Raw genomic sequence first — 21367 nt, 5'->3', positions numbered from 1 at the left:
CATCCATCACTTTGCAACTAGAAGGGAGGAAGATTTTTTTCCTCCAACGCAAGTCAAAATAAAAAGGTCCTGGGAAATGATCTTGTTCAGTGAGGTGGGGCTCCTGTCACCAGTCACCGTGGGGCAGGTGATGTGGCACTGCTAATAGGAACACAGGATGCAGGAGACATTCCTCAGAAGAAGGCAGACGTGGTTTTGAATGAGCCGGCATCAGGCACACTCCCCTCCCTGCCTTAGGTCTCTTGTTCTAGCTGATGCCTTGGCCTTGCCTGCTCTTCCCAGGTACCTGCCTGATGAATTCGCTCCTCTCCAAGTAAAAACTTCTCCCTCTCAAGGAGGCCCACACCCATCACCTTCTTTAATACTGCAACCTCCCACCTCCTCAATCCCCTCCCCAGCTGCCCTGGCCCCAGAGCTGCCCCTGACTCTGCTCTACGGTTTTCTTTATTCTGCAGCATCTGTCACATTCTAACGCATTGTATAAAGTGCTTTTTCATTAGGCTGCTTGTCCCTCACCCGCCCCCTGTGCTAGAACAGACTCTTCACAGAGGCAGTACCCTCGTTTATGGGCACACCACACGCACCCAGAACACTGCCTGCCGTTGAGGGCAGTCAGGGAGTCTCTGCTGAGTGAATAAATGTGTCTGCACAGTCATTCATTTGGCAAATGGGGATACAGTGGTAAATAAGAAAGGCAAAGTCCTTTTGCTCATGCATGTGGGAGAGGTGGGCAGAAAAAGAGGCCAATCTTTGATATATTGGATAGTGAGAAGTGCTCTGAAGAAACAAAACAAAACAGGGCTAATGGGATAGCGGTTTCTTGAGGGATGATGGTGCCACTTTGGCTAGGGAGGGAGACCTGGGAAAGCCTTAGAGAAACTGCCATTGCACGTTGGGGAAGGGCAGAGCGTAAATGTGCAGGCGGGGGCAGGCACAAATGCCAGATTCCAGCACGATTCATAAGAGCTCTTCACATATATATGAGGATGCTAACTCTTTTTTTTTTAATTAAAAAAATTTGTTTATGATATTCTGTGACACGTAGAAATTTAGTTTTTATGTAGCCCAATTGAATAATCCTTTTCCAGATGATATCATGCTATCATCCTTTGTTTTTATGCTTAGAAGCGTCTTTCATATACATATGAAAATTGACCTGACCTTATAATAATTTTTCTAGTTCTTTTACAGTTTGTTTCTTATTGTTCACTGGTTTACAAGGTAACACTGTTTTGTCCTTTTATTAAAAGAATAACTATTTATTGTGAAATACTTAGCAAAGATGAAGATGAAAGCCAGAATCACTCCTGATTTTACTACCTAGAGATAAACATTAGTTATGTGCTGGTGTGTTTCATTATATGTACTTAACAGATGGACTAACAGAGAGACACAGAAAAGAAAGATGTGTGAACATATGAATGTGGTATATATCTGGCTCATTCATTTATATATACATATACATATATGTACACACACATATACATATATCAATCATTGTTTACATTATTTTTTCAAACCTGGCTTTCACTGAAAATTGTATCTTAAACTTTTTCATGTCATGAATTATTTTTGCAAAACATGATTTTAAATAAAGTATGCACAATTTTCTCTCATTTAGATGGTCCATAATTTATTTAGCCAACCCCATACTGTTGGGCATCTAGGTTGTTAAATTTTTAATAGCTGTTTAAATGATATGAACTTTTAATGACATTAGAAATAAATAAGCCAAAAATCACACTGGAATTAAATTAGACTTACATTTAACTTATAAATTATTTGAGGAATAGTGACATCCTTATAATATTAAATCTTCCCTTACACAAACTTGGTACATCTATTTGCCTATTTATATTTTATATTACTCAACAAAGATGTGTAGTTTTCTTCACAAAGTTTCAATAAATTTATTTATGTTTATTTGTACCATGTATTTTGGCTGCTATCTTGAAAATATTATATTTTCTAACTGGCTACTGCTGATATTAGGGAAGCTATTAAATTTTGTAATGGGCCCTTAAGTCTTCTCTTTTATTTGTTTTATTACATTTTTATGACATCTATGAAAAATAATACATTTGTCTGGTACTTCACAACATTTACATGATTACCATTTTTCATTTATTATTGCATGGCTAGAAATTTTAGGATAACTGTTTTATAATAGCAGCGAAGGGGGTCATTATCGTGCTTTTTCTGTTAACGGGAATTCCGCTAATGCTCTACCATTAGACAGGATGTTTTGCTCCTGGACTGAGATTGATTGCTTTGTGTTAGCAAAATATCCAAATATCCTTTTTTTCCTACTTTACGAAGAGTTTTAATAGGAATGGATGTTGAAGTGTGTTGAGCACCATTCTGACATCTCTCAAAATGACTACAGAGCTTTTCTTCTTTGACCTATGATTGGGTATGTTTACAGGAGTAGTATTATATAAGGAAAACTTATCAGTTGGTAGCATATTGTTGTTTGAATAAATTGCTGGATTTGATTTACTAGCATTTCATATGGATGCCTTATATCACTATTCATAAATTCGATTAATCTGTTTTATTTTCTTGTGCTCTCTCTATCACTTTTAGTATCAAACTTATCACATAATCAAGGGCTTAAAAAGTCCTGTAGGAAAGAAGTCTGTTAAACTCTGTAACCCTAGAATTCTCAAAATCATTTAATTATAAAATCTACTTTTTATATAACTTGTTAATATTAAGTTAAAAGTCAAATGATAGGGAGAAAGTATTTACAACATATATACCAAGACATATAGTAAGAATTTATTTTAAAAACCCTGTAAATCAATTAGGAAAAGGGAAATTATCTCATAAGAAAATGGACAAAGAATCTGAACAAATAATGGACAAAGGAAGAAATCTAAATATTTGAAAAGTTGCCCAGTCTCATTAGAGTCAAACCATTTACATTTTTTTTAAATGAAAAATTTTTTGCTCTCCTGTTGAGAAAAATTAGGATAATTGAAAATATCTAAGATTGGCAAAGGTGTGGGGAAAGCAGTGTTTATAACTGTAAATGAGAAGAGCTATTTTGGACAGAAATTGAGCATTATTTATATAAAAAAAGAGAATATTGTTTATATGAGTTTCCTATTGCTTCTGTAACAAATTACCACAAACGTGGTGACTTAAAACAACATGAATTTATTATCTTACAGTTCTGGAGGTGAGGGGTCCTAAGCTGAAGATGCTGGCAGGGCTGGTCCCTTCTGGAGGCTGGAGGGGAGACTGCTCCTTGCTGCTCCCACTTCTGGAGGTCGGCCACATTGCTTGGCTCAAGGCCCCACAGCACATCAGCTGTGTCCACCCCCTGCCCTTGTCACCATATCACCACCTTCTCCTTCCGACCTTCTTGTCTCCCTCTTCTATGGACCCTTGTGATGGCATTTAGGACCCACCTGGATAACCCAGGGTAATCTCCCCACTGCAAGATCCTTGACTTAATCATACCTACAGAGTCACTGTCACCATACGTAGTAAAATTCACAGGTTCCAGAGGTTAGGACGTGAGTATCTTTAGGGGTGGAGGAGGCATGATTCAGCCTGCCATGCTGTTCTACCAAACAATTGTACTTCTAATTTGGCTCAGAGAAATATTTGCACATATGCAGTAAAGACGTATGCACGAGGATATTTGTATTGGAGAAAAGAGAGAAACTAATTAAACACTCAACAGTAGATACATGGCTAAATGAAATAGAGTACGACTATAGCCTAGAATACTACAAAGCATTAAATCAACAAGATTCAATGTATGTACTGGCATGAAATAGTCTTGTTTCACGAAGAAAAGTAAGTTTCCATTATCCATTTGTATTTAAAATATGACATATTTTATATGTGCATTTGCACAAATATAAATACATAGAAAAATTGCTGGACTAGATACAGCTCAAATTCTTCCAGGAGTTTTCGTTTGGGAGAGGACTGGGGCTGGAGTGGAAAGAAGGGTGACTTTATATTTTACCCTATATATTCTATACTATTTGAATTATTCATAACACCAAAAATGCCATTATATGTTATTTGTATAATAAAAAATAAGTTTACTATAAAAAATCCATAGGAAATAAAGAGAAAATTCCAAGTAATTCTGTAAGGAGAAAAAAAAAGGCCATGAAATTGTAAGCAAAACCATTCTTCAACTAAGGCAGGAAAAGTTATACTGGATTTATTTCAGTTTAGCTATAAAAGTGAAATAAAACTGCCAAAGCAGAGGCTTAAAATGTACAGAGACTTACTACCATGCTCTGATTTATGTATTAACTAAAGATTTATTGTTAACTTTGAAAATGATGAGAAAATAGGGATGTGGTCCTTAAATACCAGAGTGCTGTGAACGCAGAAAAATTTGAGGCTACTTGAGGGGTCCTTGGGTACATGAAGCAATACCTCCCCTGTCACATGCAGTACAGTCTGATCCATTCTGCTTCACTAGGCGGGGCGGGGGTGGGGGCAGCTGGGAGAAGCGGGTGAAGGCAGTTCAAAAGGTACAAACTTCCTGCTGTAAGATAAAGAATCCTAGGGATGTAAGGTACAGTGTGTACAGTTAATAACACTGTATTGTGCATTTGAAAGCTGCTAAGAGAGTAAATCTTAAAAACAAAAAAACATGGAAAACATTGTAACCATGCGTGGTGACGGATGCTGACCAGGCTTACTGTGCTGATCCTTCTGCAACACATTTGTATGTATCGAATCGATACGTTGTACACTTGAAACTCCTATAATGTTATATGTCAATTACACCTCACATTAAAAATTGCTGTCTGAGACCCATGAATCAGTTGTATCCTGCAGATTGTAAACACTGGTCCACAGTTAAACTTCTTAGTGATGCCATGGGCTGTTATTGATCACACTCGAGCCACCTTTAGAGACTCATCTGCATGTCGCCTGTGCACCTTCGGCTCAGACACACCACACCCTTTCATGCACCTGTGTCTTACAAACATTGTTCCTTTCTGGGATGGGCTTTTCTACCTCCTGGTCCATCTAGTGAAACACTCATCCTTGTGGCCCTTGTGTCATGGGGTTTCTCTTCCCTAGTTTCTACCTGGCCAGGTGGTTAGCTATGCCCTTTTCTGTGCTCTCCAGCCACTGAAAATTTTAAACTTTTATTTCTATTAATGGAGTCCATACACAGTTCAGAGCTACTAGGCTGAGAACAAAACACATGCCCACTCCCCCCCCAACTCCAGCTCTCCAGAAGCCACCACTTACAAATTCTTCCATCACTCCTTTTAGATTTCATGCCTTATTGATAATGGATACACTGATGCTGCTATGTACTTCATTTTAGATGCTCTTGAGAGACTTCCTATTGTAGAGTGACTATTTTTATTGTCCTCTTTTCTCTCCTAAGATCCTCCCCCCAATATGGTCACATCAAAATTTTAGTTCAAATTCAGTATGTACATGACTACGATTATAAACATTGGTTACCTTGGGTTATATTTTCTTGTTTGTATACCTTTAATTTTTTTCTGAAATTAATAAATACTTTCATTGTTTGTTTCCTTATAAGGTAAACTTTTAGGCAAATATCCGAAAGAGGAGGTAACCATGGAGATACTTGGGAGAAGACATTCCACACAGGAGCAATTTCTCGTTCAAAGGCCCTGGGCTGATGTTGTGCTGGAAGTGTTTCAGATACAGTGAGGAGGTCAGTGTGGGTGACTGGAGTGACAACTGGGAGAGAAATGACTGGGGTGTAGACCGTATAGTAGAAGAGATGAACCAGGCAAAATCATGTAGGGCCTTGCAGGCCATGGTGACAACTTCAGATTTTATTCTGAATATGATGGATCCTAAAATTTATATGGAACCATAAAAGACCCAGAATTGCCCAAGCAATTCTCTTCCCGAAGAAAAAGAACAAAGCAGGAGGCATAACCCTCCCAGACTTCAGACAATACTACAAAGCTATAGTAATCAAAACAGCATAGTATTGGCACAAAAACAGACATATGGATCAACAGAACAGAATAGAGAGCCCAGAAATAAACCCATACACCTATGTCAATTAATCTTGAATATGATGGGAAGCCAATGGAAGATTCCGAACAGAGGGATGATGTGGTCAAACTGTTGTCTTAAAAAGGTCACTCAGACAGCTGCAATGGGCAAAGACAGCACTGGAGCAAGGCTGTAAACAGGGAGGCCAAGTGAGAGGATATTGCAATAGTCCAATGAAGAAACGATGGTGGCTTGGACCAGGGTGACAGCAGTAGAGATGATATAAAGCATTTGAATTCTAGATATATTCTGAAAGTAGAATGGATAGAACTTGCTAATAGATTGGATGGGAGTGTGAGATAAAGAGCCCATTAATTCCTATTTGCCCCTTTCTTTGTAACAGAAAAAAGAAAGTGAGGGATTAAGAAGTTCAGTGACTAAAGAAGATGTGGCACATATATACAATGGAATATTACTCAGCCATAAAAAGAAATGAAATGGAGGTATTTGTAATGAGGTGGATGGAGTTAGAGTCTGTCATACAGAGTGAAGTAAGTCAGAAAGAGAAAAACAAATACAGTATGCTAACACATATATACGGAATCTAAGGAAAAAAAAAAAAAAAGGCCATGAAGAACCTAGTGGCAAGACGGGAATAAAGACACAGACCTACTAGAGAATGGACTTGAGGATATGGGGAGGGGGTGGGGTGAGGTGTGACAGGGTAAGAGAGTGTCATGGACATATATACACTACCAAATGTAAAATAGATAGCTAGTGGGAAGCAGCCGCATAGCACAGGGAGATCAGCTCAGTGTTTTGTGACCATCTAGAGGGGTGGGATGGGGAGGGTGGGAGGGAGGGAGATGCAAGAGGGAAGAGAAATGGGAACATATTGTATATGTATAACTGATTCACTTTGTTATAAAGCAGAAGCTAACACACTATTGTAAGGCAATTATACTTCAATAAAGATGTTTAAAAAAAAAAAAAAAAAAAAAAAAGAAGTTCAGTGACTAGTGCCAGGCTCCACAGCCAGTTAGAAGAAAGCACCTATCATGTTGCCTGGTACATAGTAGGCACTCATTAAAAATGAGTTTCACTCCTTTTGTGGCAGAGATATCTAGACTTCAAATCCAGTGCTATTTTCAGAATTCTATCCCATTACTTCCATGAGTTACATCTCTATGTGATTATTTCTACCAACAATGATCAACTAACTAATCAGCCAACAAATTAACCAGGAGTATTTATGGGCTTTTGCTGTTTACAGCGTTGTGGAAACAGACGAGGTAACACTGTTATAATGACATCATCAACCACAACAAATGTTTACTGAATGGCTGCCATCTGTTAGCTACTTTTCATACCTTACCACATTGAATCCTTATAACAACCTGATGGGGACTATATTACTATTACCTCCATTTTACAGGTGAGGAAACGGACGCTTAGAGAAGAAAAAATCATTCCTAGAGCCACATGCAGTGAATAGTTCAGCCAGGACTTGGACTCAGCTCATCTTCGAAAATATAATCCCTGTGTCAAAAGATCTTATGAAAGACATCAGTCTTCTTGGCAAGAAATGATCAATGAGCACTTACAAGAGGGTGAATAAATAAAGTGGTCTCTCTTTTGTGCTCTGGAAGTCAGAAAAGGGAGAGACTGATCTCGAATGTAAGTTTGATTTTGAAATATGGGTCGTATTTAGACAGAGTGAGATGAAAGGAGAGGGAATCCTAGGTTGCGGCAGTGAAGTGATGTCTAATCAAAGGCCTGGCAGTTGAGATGCTGCTACTGGGGGGTCAGGGAGACCCAGACCCGGCTGTATTAAAAGGTTCAGGCTGAGAAGCGGTAGCATAATTGGGCTACACCTCCGATTCCCCGTCCACCTGACGATACCCAAAACTTTCCTGGAGGAATCTTGTGTTCTCTAGGGTAGAGGCCCACTTAAGGCCTTTCTAGGTCCTTCCTTTTAGGGACTTTTCACCCCACATCATAAAAAAAATACTAAGATGCATTTAGTATTTAATCTCACATTAAATACATTTTATACATAAGTATACGTCACAGGATTTTACAAGGTCCCCAGTTCAGTCTCAGATTTTCTGAGGCCCTAAGTCAAGAGATGCTTCCTTCCAAAGTGCGGTGTGAGTTGGCTACACAGAACTAATAAAAGAAGGTTTCAACAGACCACAGTGTTTTGACTCTTAAACCTTTCACTTGCATTGAGGGTATAAAGGAGTCAGGAGATCGAAGATTAAGAGAGAATGTTTAGTGAGAACTGCTGCTGAGTCCCACCCACTTTGCCTTTAAGAGAGGATGGGGGGCATTTGCACTTCACATCGAGTCTAGAGAGAAGGGGGCTTTAAGGAGACCACGCAGAGAGCTTAAACGCTTCCCGCACAACTTGAGTCACACAGTGGACTGGGACCTAACTTACACCCCAGAAATCTACAGGGTGAGAATACCAGGCTAGTCCCCTGACAGTGGAACTAGGGTAATTCACTGCACGGGTGGCCAGTGCTCTCAGAGCCTGTCTGGAGAAAGCAGGCTCAGGTGTCTCCCGTGGAGCAGAGGTGACCTGCTGGCACGGCACACCTCGCTTAGGCTGTCTTAGACCTTGACCAAGTCACCCACGTGACGGGCAAGTGAATAGCTAGACTCTCAGGAGAAGGAGGAGAAAGCAACCTGCAGGGAAAGATCCCTGTGACTGGGGGAGGGTCTCCAAAGAGCTGATGTGAGCATCCCGATAAACCGTCAGCTTTTCAGTCCCTCTCTGATGCCAACTCCTGGTGACATGAGTCTGTCTGCCCCCTTTTCCACCTGCCTCCCTTACCCCTGCAGCCATGGTCATCCAAATAGGAAAGAAGGTTAATTGTGAAAACTATAAGAGGAAGAAGTAGTAACCACATGCTCCTCCCAACACCTAGAACACATTTAAAGGGAACCAGAATAAAACTGCCTATGAATACATCTCAAGAGTCATGGTTGTTCCACCAAAAGGTCATGTATATGAGTTGAATTTAGTTGACACACAATTGCATGTTGTTGACACCTGAATACTTGCTAAGTTTGATTTTGTAGAGTTTTTTTTCTCATATTTTGGAGACAACATCTTTTTAGTCTCATATCTTAAATATTTTCATAGGGTCCTAAAAGGCTCATGTGTCCTATAGTACATAACGGGTAAAATGACCATGGGCTGCATAGCTGGAAGATCTCTGGGCTTGGATTTTGAAGATGTGAGCTCAAGCCTGGCTCTAACACTGAGGTTTGTGAGCCTGGGCAAGTCAGTTCTCTGGGCCCTGGCTTTCTCATCAGTGAAGCGAGGAGGCTGGACCAGTTGGCCTCTCCTGTCCTGACTGATTCTCACACCCACGTCTCTTGGATTTCATTGGTAGCTCGTGGATCCTGACATACAGTCAGCTTAAATAAATGTTTATTTGCTTAATGAATGTGACAGCTGGTCCGAGCCAAGCCCTCCTGACTCTGCCTTTGTGTCTCTCTGGAACAGGAGGGAACCAGGTTGCCTCTGGGTCAGAGGAGGGCCTGCTCCTGCCCCAAGGGATGAGCAAGCACGCAGACGTCCCTCCTACCTTGTTGAGGGTGTTGAGGGCTGCCTGGGCGGCCGTGAGCGCCGGCTCTGCCTTGGCCAGGTCTCCCGCACAGTCCTTCTGCTTCTGCGTCACCTCTAGCGTGATGAGGGCCACCTTCTCCTCCTCCTCGTCTGCAACGGCTTTCTCTCTGCTCACCTTGTCTGTCTCTGCGCCCACCGCCTGAATCAGCTTGTCTGCATCTTCATTCTTCTGTTTCAGTTCCACTTCCTGGGCAGCCAGCTTGGCTTTCAGATCGTCCACCTGCAGCAGAGAAGCAGCAGGTTTATTCGGACATGACTGTGGGGGTCTGACCCTGCAGAGTAGAGAAGAATGCCGACTCCTGAGGCAAAGGTGCAAAGCTGAGATCTCAGCTGGGACCAAGCTCCCTGACCTGGGAAAGAAAAGGAACCCTGGCCTCCCTCTGCCTCTCCCCTCTGCAGTAAATGTGGTGGAAGATTCTAAGCAACACATGCCCTGACCTTTCTTTCTCCTTGATGCCCAAATGACATAGGCTGCTTCTCACTGACATTGGTGCCTATATCTTATAAAACCTCACATGCCTAACATAACACTTTGCACATAGTAGGCCCTTAATAAAAACCAGGCATTCTTTAATTGAAATTGGCCAATGTGGAACACACCAAGGATTTAGCAAACTATAAAAAAAAGTGAGTGTCCACTGTGCATCCTGAAAGATGGAATATATGAACAGACAGTGACTGGACCATAAAAGTAGAACTCTGAACCAGAACTCACAGTAACCAGCCCAGGAAACCAGCCCGTTATCTACAATAACCAGCTCAGGAAGCCAGCCTGCTATAAGTCATACTTGTAGGAAGTCAGATTACTGTCTGAGCAACAGTCCAGAAAGACAGACAACAACCTCTGTAACAATCAGCCCCAGACGGCCAGGACTTGATTAATAACTGACAACTTTCTTAATTTTGTCCCTGCTTCCAACGTAGGACCAATGAGAGAAATTCAAACACACACCCCTAACAAATCACACAGGGTGCCCTGCTTCCAGTCAGCCCTCCTCCAGCTTCCAAGGGCCAACAGCCTTCATCCAGGAACGCTCCCTTCTTCCCACTATCAAGCTTTCCCGCTCCTCTGCCTGCCTTTGTGTCTCTGCCAAAGTGCGAACGATGGTGGCTGACGCCCTTGCTAGAGCAGGCTCTGAACAAAGAGCCTCTGAGTGTTCTCATTTGGTTTGTCTTCATCTATTTCCACAATCCTTTCAAGAAACAGATGACCAGGTTGAAATGGGACAGCAGGGGTTCCGATGGTCCCGACCAGCGGGGCCCCCTGCCCAGCCCCCATATTCATGCGCATTCGGAGGCAGTAATGAAGTGACGGGGGCCGGCTCTCAGGAAACCTTCTCTTTCTCTGATCAGCTGGGGAGGGATGAACGGTTTTCTATGTGTGCAGCAGACTGTGATGGTTCTCAGAATGTGGTCCTTGGACCAGCAGCATCAGTGTCACCTGGGAACTTGTTAGAAATGCAAATTCTCAGGCCCACCCTGGACCTACTGAACCAGAAACTCTGGCAGTGGGGCCCTGCGATCTGTGCTTTAACAGGCCCTCTGGGTGAATCTGATGCCCGTCTAGGTTTGAGAATCATTGGCCTAAGTCATGGCTTTTTCATGTGCAAGGAGAAGACATCTATTTCTGGAAAGTAAAAAAGCCAATTGTATTTGCAATATGGCCCATAAACTTTACATTCCAGCATGACCTCTCGTCCCTCATTTTCCTGAAGTCTATTTCACGCAACAACCAAAGATTACTTCAGAGCTCGTGGAACGCGTCAAACAGATCCCAGTGCTTTATGATACAAAAATAAAACGGAGGCTTAGACGCTGCTGATAATCCCTTTTCATGGCAGATCGAAAGAAAAGAAAATGAAGGCAAAAGAAAAAAAGAATGCTCTTTAATTTTGTGTATCCATAGAAACTGGAGACTTTGCATTAACCTCAGATGAAGGCCTGCTCCCTAGAACTCGTCTTATGTTCCCGCATCGGAAGGTTAATCCATTTCCACCTCCCGTTGTCCAGCTGCAGAGAGTTATTTCTACAAGGACAAAGATGCAATTGTAAATCAAAATGATTGAACCACATAATCACTCGAGTCAGCAAACACACCAGTAACTTTTTGTTCCTTTTTAAGTCTTGGGAGATTTGAGAAAATTGAAGTGGGTTTGTTGTTGTTGTTGTTGCTATTGTTGTTTTATGGATTGCAGATTTGGCTTATGACCTCAGGCTCGCGGTAAATAATTACCGGCATTGTGGATGGGAGCTTTATAGCTCTTAAGCTGTCACGTGGAGTGACATGAGGGTTCCACCAGTCAGAAGTAGGCTGCTCCCCACAAAGTTACAGAGAAAGCACAACTCAGGGTCACTTTATGGCTCTTATGTAGTAGAACAGGAAAGTGAAATAGGTTACTTAAATTTTTTGTCTTCCTTTTTTCCCTTATTCAAAGCATTCAAGCCATATTCTGGGTCTCTTCTTATTTAGACACTCCCACACCTGGATAGGAGGATTAAGAGGGAAAGTGTCACCAATACTGATGAGACCCTCTCTCTCAGTCTTGCCGACCCCATGAATATTGACCATATGTGCCAGGTGGGGGGATGCTGACTGAGTCCAGTGAGGACAGGATGGTGGTGGGAGACCCTGTCTTCTTTGAGGTCCAGGCACATGATGTTACGGAGAGAGGCCAAGCTTCTCAGGACATCCCCGCAGAGCTCCAGAAGAAGGAGAAGGAATCCAGGATAATCAGTAGCCCAAAACACCCCACTGAGGATTGGAAGCCTAGAGATACCTTCCTTCTTGACTCAGAATCCATATAGTCACCCAACACTTTCTGATATGAATTTGGACTTCAAGCAGGCTTTCCTCTTAGATATAGATGTTTTCCATCTATAGTAGATATCTGTTAGGTTTGCCTGCCTAATAATAATTTTTTAAAAAACCTATGTTTTGGTAACATAGCTTGATTTTCCTTTGGAGACCTTTCCTTCGCAAGTCTTTGTATTTTGGGTGAAGCTGACTTTGGTGGTTGTCATGGATCCTGGCTTGGCCAATGAGAGTATCCAAGTTACAGAGACTGGTTCAACTATGGGCAAACCAATGACCCAAAGAGGCCAATCAGAGCCAAGGAACTTGGCTGAAAATACTGGTAAAGAAGCAAAGCAGACAGAATACTAATCTGAGGTTTCAGAGCCATGGGGGTTGCCCGCTTGAACAGAGACATCTAGTGAATATGCAGCACCAGTCTTGTCCAAAGTAAACTCTATCCCTCACTTTTCAGTTATATGAATCAATCCATTTTTTTTTTGTTTTTTATTTTTTTAATTTAATTTACTTTTTTTAAAAAATTTTATTTATTTATTTATTTTTGGCTGTGTCAGGTCTTCGTTTCTGTGCGAGGGCTTTCTCTAGTTGCGGCGAGCAGGGGCCACTCTTCATCGCGGTGCGCGGGCCTCTCACTGTCGCGGCCTCTCTTGTTGCGGAGCACAGGCTCCAGACGCGCAGGCTCAGTAGTTGTGGCTCATGGACCCAGCTGCTCCGTGGCATGTGGGATCTTCCCAGACCAGGGCTCGAACCCGTGTCCCCTGCGTCGGCAGGCAGATTCTCAACCACTGCGCCACAAGGGAAGGCCTAATTTACTTTTTAAAAGATTTTTTTTTGATGTGGACCATCTTTAAAGTCTTTATTGAATTTATTACAATATTGCTTCTGTTTCATGCTTTTTTTGGTTTTTTGGCTGTGAGGCATGCGAGATCTTAGCTCCCCAACCAGGGATCAAACCTGCACCCCCTGCATTGGAAGGTGAAGTCCTAACCACTGGACTGCCAGGGAAGTCCCAATCCACTTTTTAAAATTTTGTTTTGTTGTCTTGTCCAAACCAGCATTAGTAGGATTTTGGTTAGTTGCCATTGAAAGGGCCCTGATAAATATCTAATGTAATCTCAAAATTTTCTCTCCTCTTCTCCTTCCTTCCCCTTCTGTACTTTCCATCTTTTCTTTTTTTTTTTTTTTCTTGTAGGGTGAATTTGAGTTAGTTCTTTTTTTTTTTCACTTGCAACCAAAGGGTCTTGAGAAATACATCATCATAAATTAACTGTCAACTTCAGGTGGCCTGAGATTATTTTAAATCCCAAGATAAACTGAACTTAAAAGTTCCCAGATAGACAGATTTGTGGATTAAATCCTATATGCAGGGAACTGGTAGTGGCCTACGGGCCACCATCTACAAACGTTTCTTCCGGCCAACAGCCCCTCTTCCTCATGAACACACTGGAGTTAGACACAGAAGCGACGTCACCAGTGAGAGAGGACGGGAGACCCCAGTCACAGTGGGGGGCTCTGACTGTGTCACGAGAGAGAACTGACTGCCCTCCAAAGACTGACTTTTTAACCTGAAGTGACCAAGTCAACCTGAAATGCAAAATTAAGAGATTTCTACTCTTAAAGGAAAAAAGATGGACCCAGAGCTAAGTTAATCTCAGTTATGGAAAAATAAAGATATATTCTGACCAGCTGAATCAAAGCATGAAATTATAAGTCTAAAGTTCATTAAATTTTAGATTACCATACGATTGTTAATTATTGTCATTATTACTACTTCCAATACTACTATTATTGCTAAATAAATTCAGGGTCTGTCTGAGCCTGAGCTGTGAGATCCATTTAGCCTACTCCTACCAGATTATGTACACCAAAAGCTGTCATAATTGGGTAGAAGGATACCGTAGAATATAATTCAAGTCATTACCCTTATACCAAGATTTATGGCGCTGTACTTCAGTCCTTTTCTACCAAAGGAATAATTCCAGATGAAGGGTTTATATCAGAGTTAAGCACCCCAGATACCATTTTTACAAGAAGAATCATCATTATATAACCATCAATAAGTTTGGAATATACACCAGGTGACAGAATTGCAAAAGAACCATTCTCTACCCACGCTCTGAACTTGTAGGTGATTTTAGAACCTGTTCATTTGTTTATTTGCCTATCCATCTATCATCTACCCATCTACCCATTTATAGAACACATTCTATGTGCAACTGAATCCTGATTTCTGCCCTTGAAGAACTGATAACAGTATGGCATGATATATGCAAGAGAAGAAACATAATTCAAGGATTAATTCATGACATTGTAAATCAACCATACTTCAATTTTTTAAAAAAAGGATGAATAATTCAAGGAACACAGAGAAAATAGAGAAGGGAATGTATACTGCTCAGAGCTTAGAGAGGGCTTCTGGGCAGGGAGCTATCAAATTTTTTTAGATCCTGACAGTGACAAGTTGACAAGGTGGGGGCATATATAAAGACACAGAGATGTGAACAAGCTGTGGAGTTTGGGGGGAACTTCAAATAGTAGTGCTGGACTTCAGGGTGGTAGAAAAGAGGAAGAGGAGAGTGGAGCTATATGCAATTTAAAAAGTTCCAGAAAAGTTCAGAGAATCTGAACTGCAATGTCTAGATCATTAAGGCCTACTGAAGAGAATACTCAGACTTGTGGTTTGAACAAAGATCACGCTAAGAGCAGGAGAGAGGTTGGTCTGAAGATGTGCTGTCTAGCTTGGCAGCCGCCAGCCATGTGTGGTTAATGAGCACTTAAAACGTGGCTTAAAATGTAGCATTCTACTTAGTCTCCCTTACTGTATTCTGGCAGCATTCCAGACTGCAAGCACTTAAAACGTGGCTTGTTCCAATTGAGATGCGCTGTAAGTATAATCATACAAATGAGTTTTTGAAGCCTTGTAGAAAAAAAGGGAAAATATTTTATTAACAACTTTTTTTACATTGATTACATGTTAAAATGATAATATTTTGGATATACTGGGTTAAATAAAATGTTACTAAAATATGTGATAAAATTATATACTATTAAAATATATAATTAAAATAAAATTCACTTCATTTTTACTTTTTTTGATGCAGCTACTAGAAAATTTAAACTTGCATCTATGTCTTGCAGGGTGTTTCTATTGGATAGTGCTGGTCTAGAGTGCTGTCAGAATATAGTCAGGGAGACTAAGTAGAATGTTATTAATTAATTAATTCATTCATTCATTCAACAAATATTTATTGAGTGCCTGCTCTGTCCAGGCACTGTTTTAGGCACTTGGGATACATCAGCAAACAAAACAGACAAGGATCCCTGTTCTTATAGAGCTTGAATCCAACAGATGGAGATAGACAGCAAAACATAAATATAATGAATAAGTAAATTATATAATTTGTTAGAGAGGGGCAAATCCTATGGGGAAAAGATAAAGTAGAGCAGAATAAGGGGATCAGGAGTGGTGTGAGGGAAATAGGGGTCATCTCAGGGTTTTGAGCAAAAAAGTAACATACCTATGCTTTAAATTGATCACTTCACTCTGGCTGCTCAGTTGATGACAGACTATTCAGGGGGCAAAAGTGGAAGCAGACAAACTAGTTAAATGGTATCGTAGCTACCCAAGTAAAAGATGTCAGTGGCTCAGATCAGGGTAGTAGCAGTGTAGGAGGTGCGGTGGCATTCTGGGCATGTTTGCAGGCAGAGCCAACAGTGATTTTCTGATGGACCAGCTGTAGGTGGTGAGAGAAAGGGAGGCATGAGCAGAGTCAAGGGTGACCTCAACGATTTTGGCTGATGGGTGGTGCGAGAGGATGTGGGTGAAGCAGGCTTGGGATGGGGGAGACACTTGAGAGTTCAGTTTATCGAAATAATCTGGGTAAGAAGTGTCTAAAATGGGGGACACAGCAAGAAGAGTACCTCTGAGAGATACTTGGAAAACTTATAGAAGTTCACCTCACGGTATAACCAGGCTTCCCCTTGTTAAACAGAGATTGCCTAAAACAGGAAAACAGACTCTCTTCATTGTCTGCTCAAAGACCCAGGGTCTGTACAAGACAGAATACTGGGCACTGCTCTGTGAGTGTCAGAGCACCTTTCCCATTGTTTGCTCCCCAGCAATTGTCCTTTGCACAGACTGACCAGCAATTCCCAGAGGATAAATGGGTAGGAGGTAGAACAGGGGCTGGTGGGGATACAGAATGTTCTGGGGGCACTGTATGTTGGGGGAGACAAGAAGAGGAAGACCTGAGAGATGGTTAAAAAAAAAATCTGGTAGTACTGCATTCTGGGATTCTATCTTTTGCTGTTTTCTAGACGTTCAGAGATTGAGAGAACAAGAAACGGATTGGGGCAAGAAGATGCTACCTTTCTCCGACAAAGGTATGCACCAGGTAAGCTGCTAGGGCCTGGACTGGGATCTGTGTACCTCATCCTGCTCTGAACTGTAGCTCGAAGAAGGGGGTTTGGTCATGACACTAATGGAAAGAGAGTAGCATCACAGATAACTGTCACATACGATTTGTTGACAAACGAGTTTGAACAGATCTCACCATGCTGGGAGGTAAACAAAGGAAAAAAAAGTCTTTCTATAAATACAGGACAAAGAAAAGAATAGCATCTAGAACACTGTGATGACCAATGAAGCTCTGAAAATGACCCATTACTGGATCTAGAAAAGACATCAAAAAAGCTATTTGGCATCATCGGTAGAATGGTTTCTGTGATATAGTTGCAGAAAAATAGGCTGAAATAAAAAAGCAACGTTGGAAAGGGAAAAGGATGAGATGAGGAAGGTCTGTGGGGATATCGAAAATGTAATAGTGTAATTAGAGTCTTCACTGGAAGCATAAGAAGCAGAAGCAATATTGCCCAGGATTAGATTAGTATCGTTGAGGATAAACTTGAAAAGCTCTCCTAGAATGTAGAGGAAAAGGCCAAAGGGATGGAAAGCAATGAGGGAGCAGATAATAGATATGGAGCACAAGGAACCCATCTAGCTCATCGTTGCTCCTGGAGGAGAGGCCCGACCAGATGAGCAAAAGCTGATAATAGAAGAAAAATTTCCCGAGCAGAAGAAATTCTATGTGTATAGATTGCAAGGGCTCATTGCATCCCACTAAATGAACTGAAATCCTTTAGATACATTACATCTATGAATCAAGAAACTGAAGTAGGGAGAAAGGGCAAGTCAGAAGGAGGAAGTTCAATAGAGCTATTCCAAAGGCAGAGCTCTGAGAAAGTGACAGTAAATGAAAGGCTTAGAAATCTAGAGGAACATGTGATGCCCAAGAATTAAATTGATTACAATTTTAGTTTAATTGTGCAAATGCATGAAATTTCATTGCCTTAATGAGAGGCCGGCTCTGCGGCTGGTAAGCAGAGCGCAAAAAGGGGCCATTGAGGGACCAGCAATATTTGATGGGCATGAGCAGGGCAGAGAAGGCGCTAGAGTTGTCCCCAGCTCTCAAGGGAAGGATAGTAAATTAACTGAAATAGATTCGTTCCATTTGGAAGAGTAAGCAGGAAAACAAAACAAGGACAGGACAACAGGGGCCTTCTTCTGATGGCCAACCACTTAGGAACATTTGAGGGAATGCATGATATGAGACAGGATTTGTTTAAGAAATTAGATTTCAATGGCTCTTTGACAGATTACATTGTAAGACACAAGAAACAAAAGAAAATTGGTATAACCCTGCAACCATTTCTCCCAGCCATTCATCTCTTTGGGTTTTGATGATGAAAGGACTATGGGTTGGAGAGGAAAAGAAAGTAGAGGAAAAGGAAGAGGTGATAAAGAGAAAGAGAGAAGAGGAGATTCAGGGGATTCCTGTATCAATGAGAGGAAGCGCCAAACTGCAGCTGGGGATGTGAACTTCCACTGGAGAACTCGGCTGGGCTTCCAGTGAGGCAGGAAAGACAGGGCCGGGCCTTAGGCAGAGGGCGATGTCACCTCCTTGTTTTGCTTTTTAATGAGGCCATGATGCATGGAGGAATGGCATCTAAAACAGAAACTGTAGCATCTGAACAAGAAACTCTGGCCATGAAAACCGCAGAGCATGTGCAATAAAAATGCACAGGTTGCTGATGACTCTGTACGACCTTCCACGTGTGGCGCTTGATAAGTAAGGTAGAATTTAAGGGAAAACAGCTCTTAGAGTGCATGTATTGTGGCTTCAGGAGACGAATGGGCAGGACCGGGAGTTGATGCAACCTGGTGCCATCCAGGCCGCACCTCAACCCTCCCCCAATGAATATTCCATCCCTAATCAAAAAGACCCCACCCATTCAAAGGGCTAAAAATAGGATAAAAGGAGGATCAAAAAACCCAGTGGCGGGCCCCTCACTGTGAGGATGCCCGAACTCTTGAGTGTGTAGCTTTCACTTCCGCACTGAATAAACTGCTTCTTTGCTCTCTTTGCTCCTCAGTGTGTGTGTGTGTTTTTTCCTTTGTGTTTTGTGTTCCTCGCCCAAACTCTTTTGGATGAGTCCAACAAGAACCTGGACCTCCGATAAAGCTTTCTGGGTATCACCGGCACTGTTCTCTGGAGAACAGTGTGTGGTCTGCAGACCGTGACTGTGGTCCTCCAGTCCTCTGGAAAGGGGCTGCCCCCACTGCCTCCGAGCCCCCCGAAGGCAGGAGGACCGGAAGGACGTCGCTCACCTGGGCGGAGGTGCTGCGGAGCTTCAGCAGCCCATTCTCCAGCCGCTCCATCTTGCACTTGAGCTCCCTTCCGTTCCTGCACAGCAGGCTCTGGTAGAGTCTGATGAACTCCAGGAATGATTTGGGGGTTGTGTAGTTGTAGCGCTGCTCATTGCTCAGATAGGACTGGGAGGTGTGGCTGACACTTGTGTGGACAAAAGCCATGAACTTGCTAATCGATGGCTTGACTGTGGGCTAGAATCAAAGGGCAGGAAATAAAGAGGTCATCTGGCCATGAAGACGGCAGGTGACTGCCCACCCAGCTTGTTGCTTCACCACATGGAAAGCTGTGCTCCAACAACCTGGAGTTGCCAGATGTGGGGTTCCTTGTACCCAGAGGTGGAGAGGAGCTTGAGGGGTGTCTCCTTTGCCCTCTCACCTCAATGTCTTCCGTGTTCTGCAGGAAGCGGAAGCTGACGGACTCCAGGGCTTGCTGCGGCCACTCATGGAACCAGTCGATGGCTGTGCAGTTCACGATGGCGGGGAACTTCCTGCTGCGGACTCTCAGCTTGGTCCCCACCGGGGAGAAACAGAGAGTCACCTGAGAAGGCAGAAGGGTGGGGAGAACCGAGAAGGTATCCGAGATGTGCTTACAGGGAGACAGACACGGCCTTGGACCCTCTGTTTCCCAGGAAACTGGGAGGCACATCAACAGAGACAAAGATCTGTAAATGCTAGGGGCCAGCCAAGGGGTTAGAAATGCTGGGACTTCAGGAGGCAAGAGGGAGGCCCCTGCCCTTGAAGCACGTGAGAAGGGCATCCTTGCCCAGGTGCTCAGGCTGAGAAGGGCCTTGCACCCTCACCACCCACTCCCACGGCAATCAATAAGTACAGCTTATTGTGTCCAAAATATCAATAGAGGCTCCCATGGACCATCTCTGGTCCTGTCTACCCCGGGCAGCGAATCCTTGTACCTTCAGTTGTCGTCGGACCCGCTCTATAAAGAACTTCCAGCAGTTCTCTCTGTTGTCAACAAGACCTTGGCTCTTGACTTCGTTCCTCACATTGCTTATGATGTTTTCAACCTCATCATCAGAGTAGAGATCTGGGATCTCTCCTGGGAAGAATCGGAGCACAGATACTTAATTATTATTTTTTACCAGATTGGCAAAGTTCTGAAAGTTAGATAAACTAGTGCATTAATGAGGCAGTATATAATGGAAAAAAATCTTTAAAAATCTCAACTAAATATATAAAAATAAATATATGATGACCAATTAGAGTTTATCTTGGAAACGCAAGGATGGTTAAATATTAGAAAAATCTATGAGAATAATTCACTACATTAATGAATTAAAGAAGTAAAATGATATGACCATCAAAACAGTTGCACAAAATTTCTGAAAATTTAGTTTGAGATTTCTTTTAACCAGATCATAGGTATCTGTCGCAGACCCAAAGCAAACATCATATCTGTTTACCGGTGAAATACTAAAATATTCTCTTTTGAATTAAGAACAAGACAAGCATGACTGCTATTCATGTTTTCTATTCAACATTATACAGATGTCCTAGGCTAACAATTCAAGGAAAAGCAATGAAACTTATATGGATAGTTAAGGAAATAATAAAACTATTATCATCAAAATCTAATTTTCTAGATAGGAAATCTAAGAGAATATACACATAAACAATCAGAACTCGTAAGTGTGTTAAACAACAAGCTTGCTGGATACAAAATCAATATTGGAAATAAAATGGCTCTTTTGTACTTCAGCAAAAAAAAAAAAAAAAGAGTTACTTTATTTAGAATAGCAGTAAAAAAGTTATTTAGAATAACCAGTTGTTTAGAATACCAGCAAAAGGTATTTAGAATACCAGCAAAAACTATAAGACAGGCAGTAATAAATATATAAAAAGATGTGCACGATCTTGATGTAAAAACTATAACATATTACTGAAGGGCATAAATAAAACCCAAAATAAATGGAGAGAAATACTCTGCTCATGCGTGGACGACTCAGTATTACCAGTATCACAAAGATGCAGTTTCTCCCCAAAAAATCAAATGGGTTTCATTATCAATCCTGACAATCATATTCTAAAATTTATATGGAAGAGCAAAGGGTAAAGAATGGCAATGATACTTGTGAAGAACGGGAAGAAGGGATTTGTTCTTTCAGAAATCAAGTCTCCTTATAAAGCTATGTTAGTTAAAACAATGTGAAATTGGTACTTGGGTAAGTAAATAGAACAGTGAGTGAAACACCTAGAAACGGACCCAGATGTAAAC

At 41.8% G+C, this 21367-nt stretch overlaps 1 protein-coding gene across 1 annotated transcript in view; it reads right to left on the bottom strand.

Annotated features, from left to right (window-relative positions):
* The window catches only part of DNAH9 (dynein axonemal heavy chain 9), a 301984-nt gene that overhangs the window by 82157 nt on the left and 198460 nt on the right, over positions 1–21367 (bottom strand). The window contains exons 46-49 of the mRNA XM_059908564.1: positions 20049–20191; positions 19514–19675; positions 19096–19329; positions 9576–9836 (exon numbers count right to left, since the gene is read on the bottom strand). Of these exons, the coding sequence (XP_059764547.1) occupies positions 9576–9836; positions 19096–19329; positions 19514–19675; positions 20049–20191 (800 nt within the window). The remainder of the gene's footprint in view (positions 1–9575; positions 9837–19095; positions 19330–19513; positions 19676–20048; positions 20192–21367) is intronic.

This window comes from Balaenoptera ricei, chromosome 20 (assembly GCF_028023285.1).
Source record: "Balaenoptera ricei isolate mBalRic1 chromosome 20, mBalRic1.hap2, whole genome shotgun sequence".
Lineage (NCBI taxonomy): Eukaryota > Metazoa > Chordata > Mammalia > Artiodactyla > Balaenopteridae > Balaenoptera > Balaenoptera ricei.
This window is presented reverse-complemented; position numbering and strand designations above follow the sequence as displayed.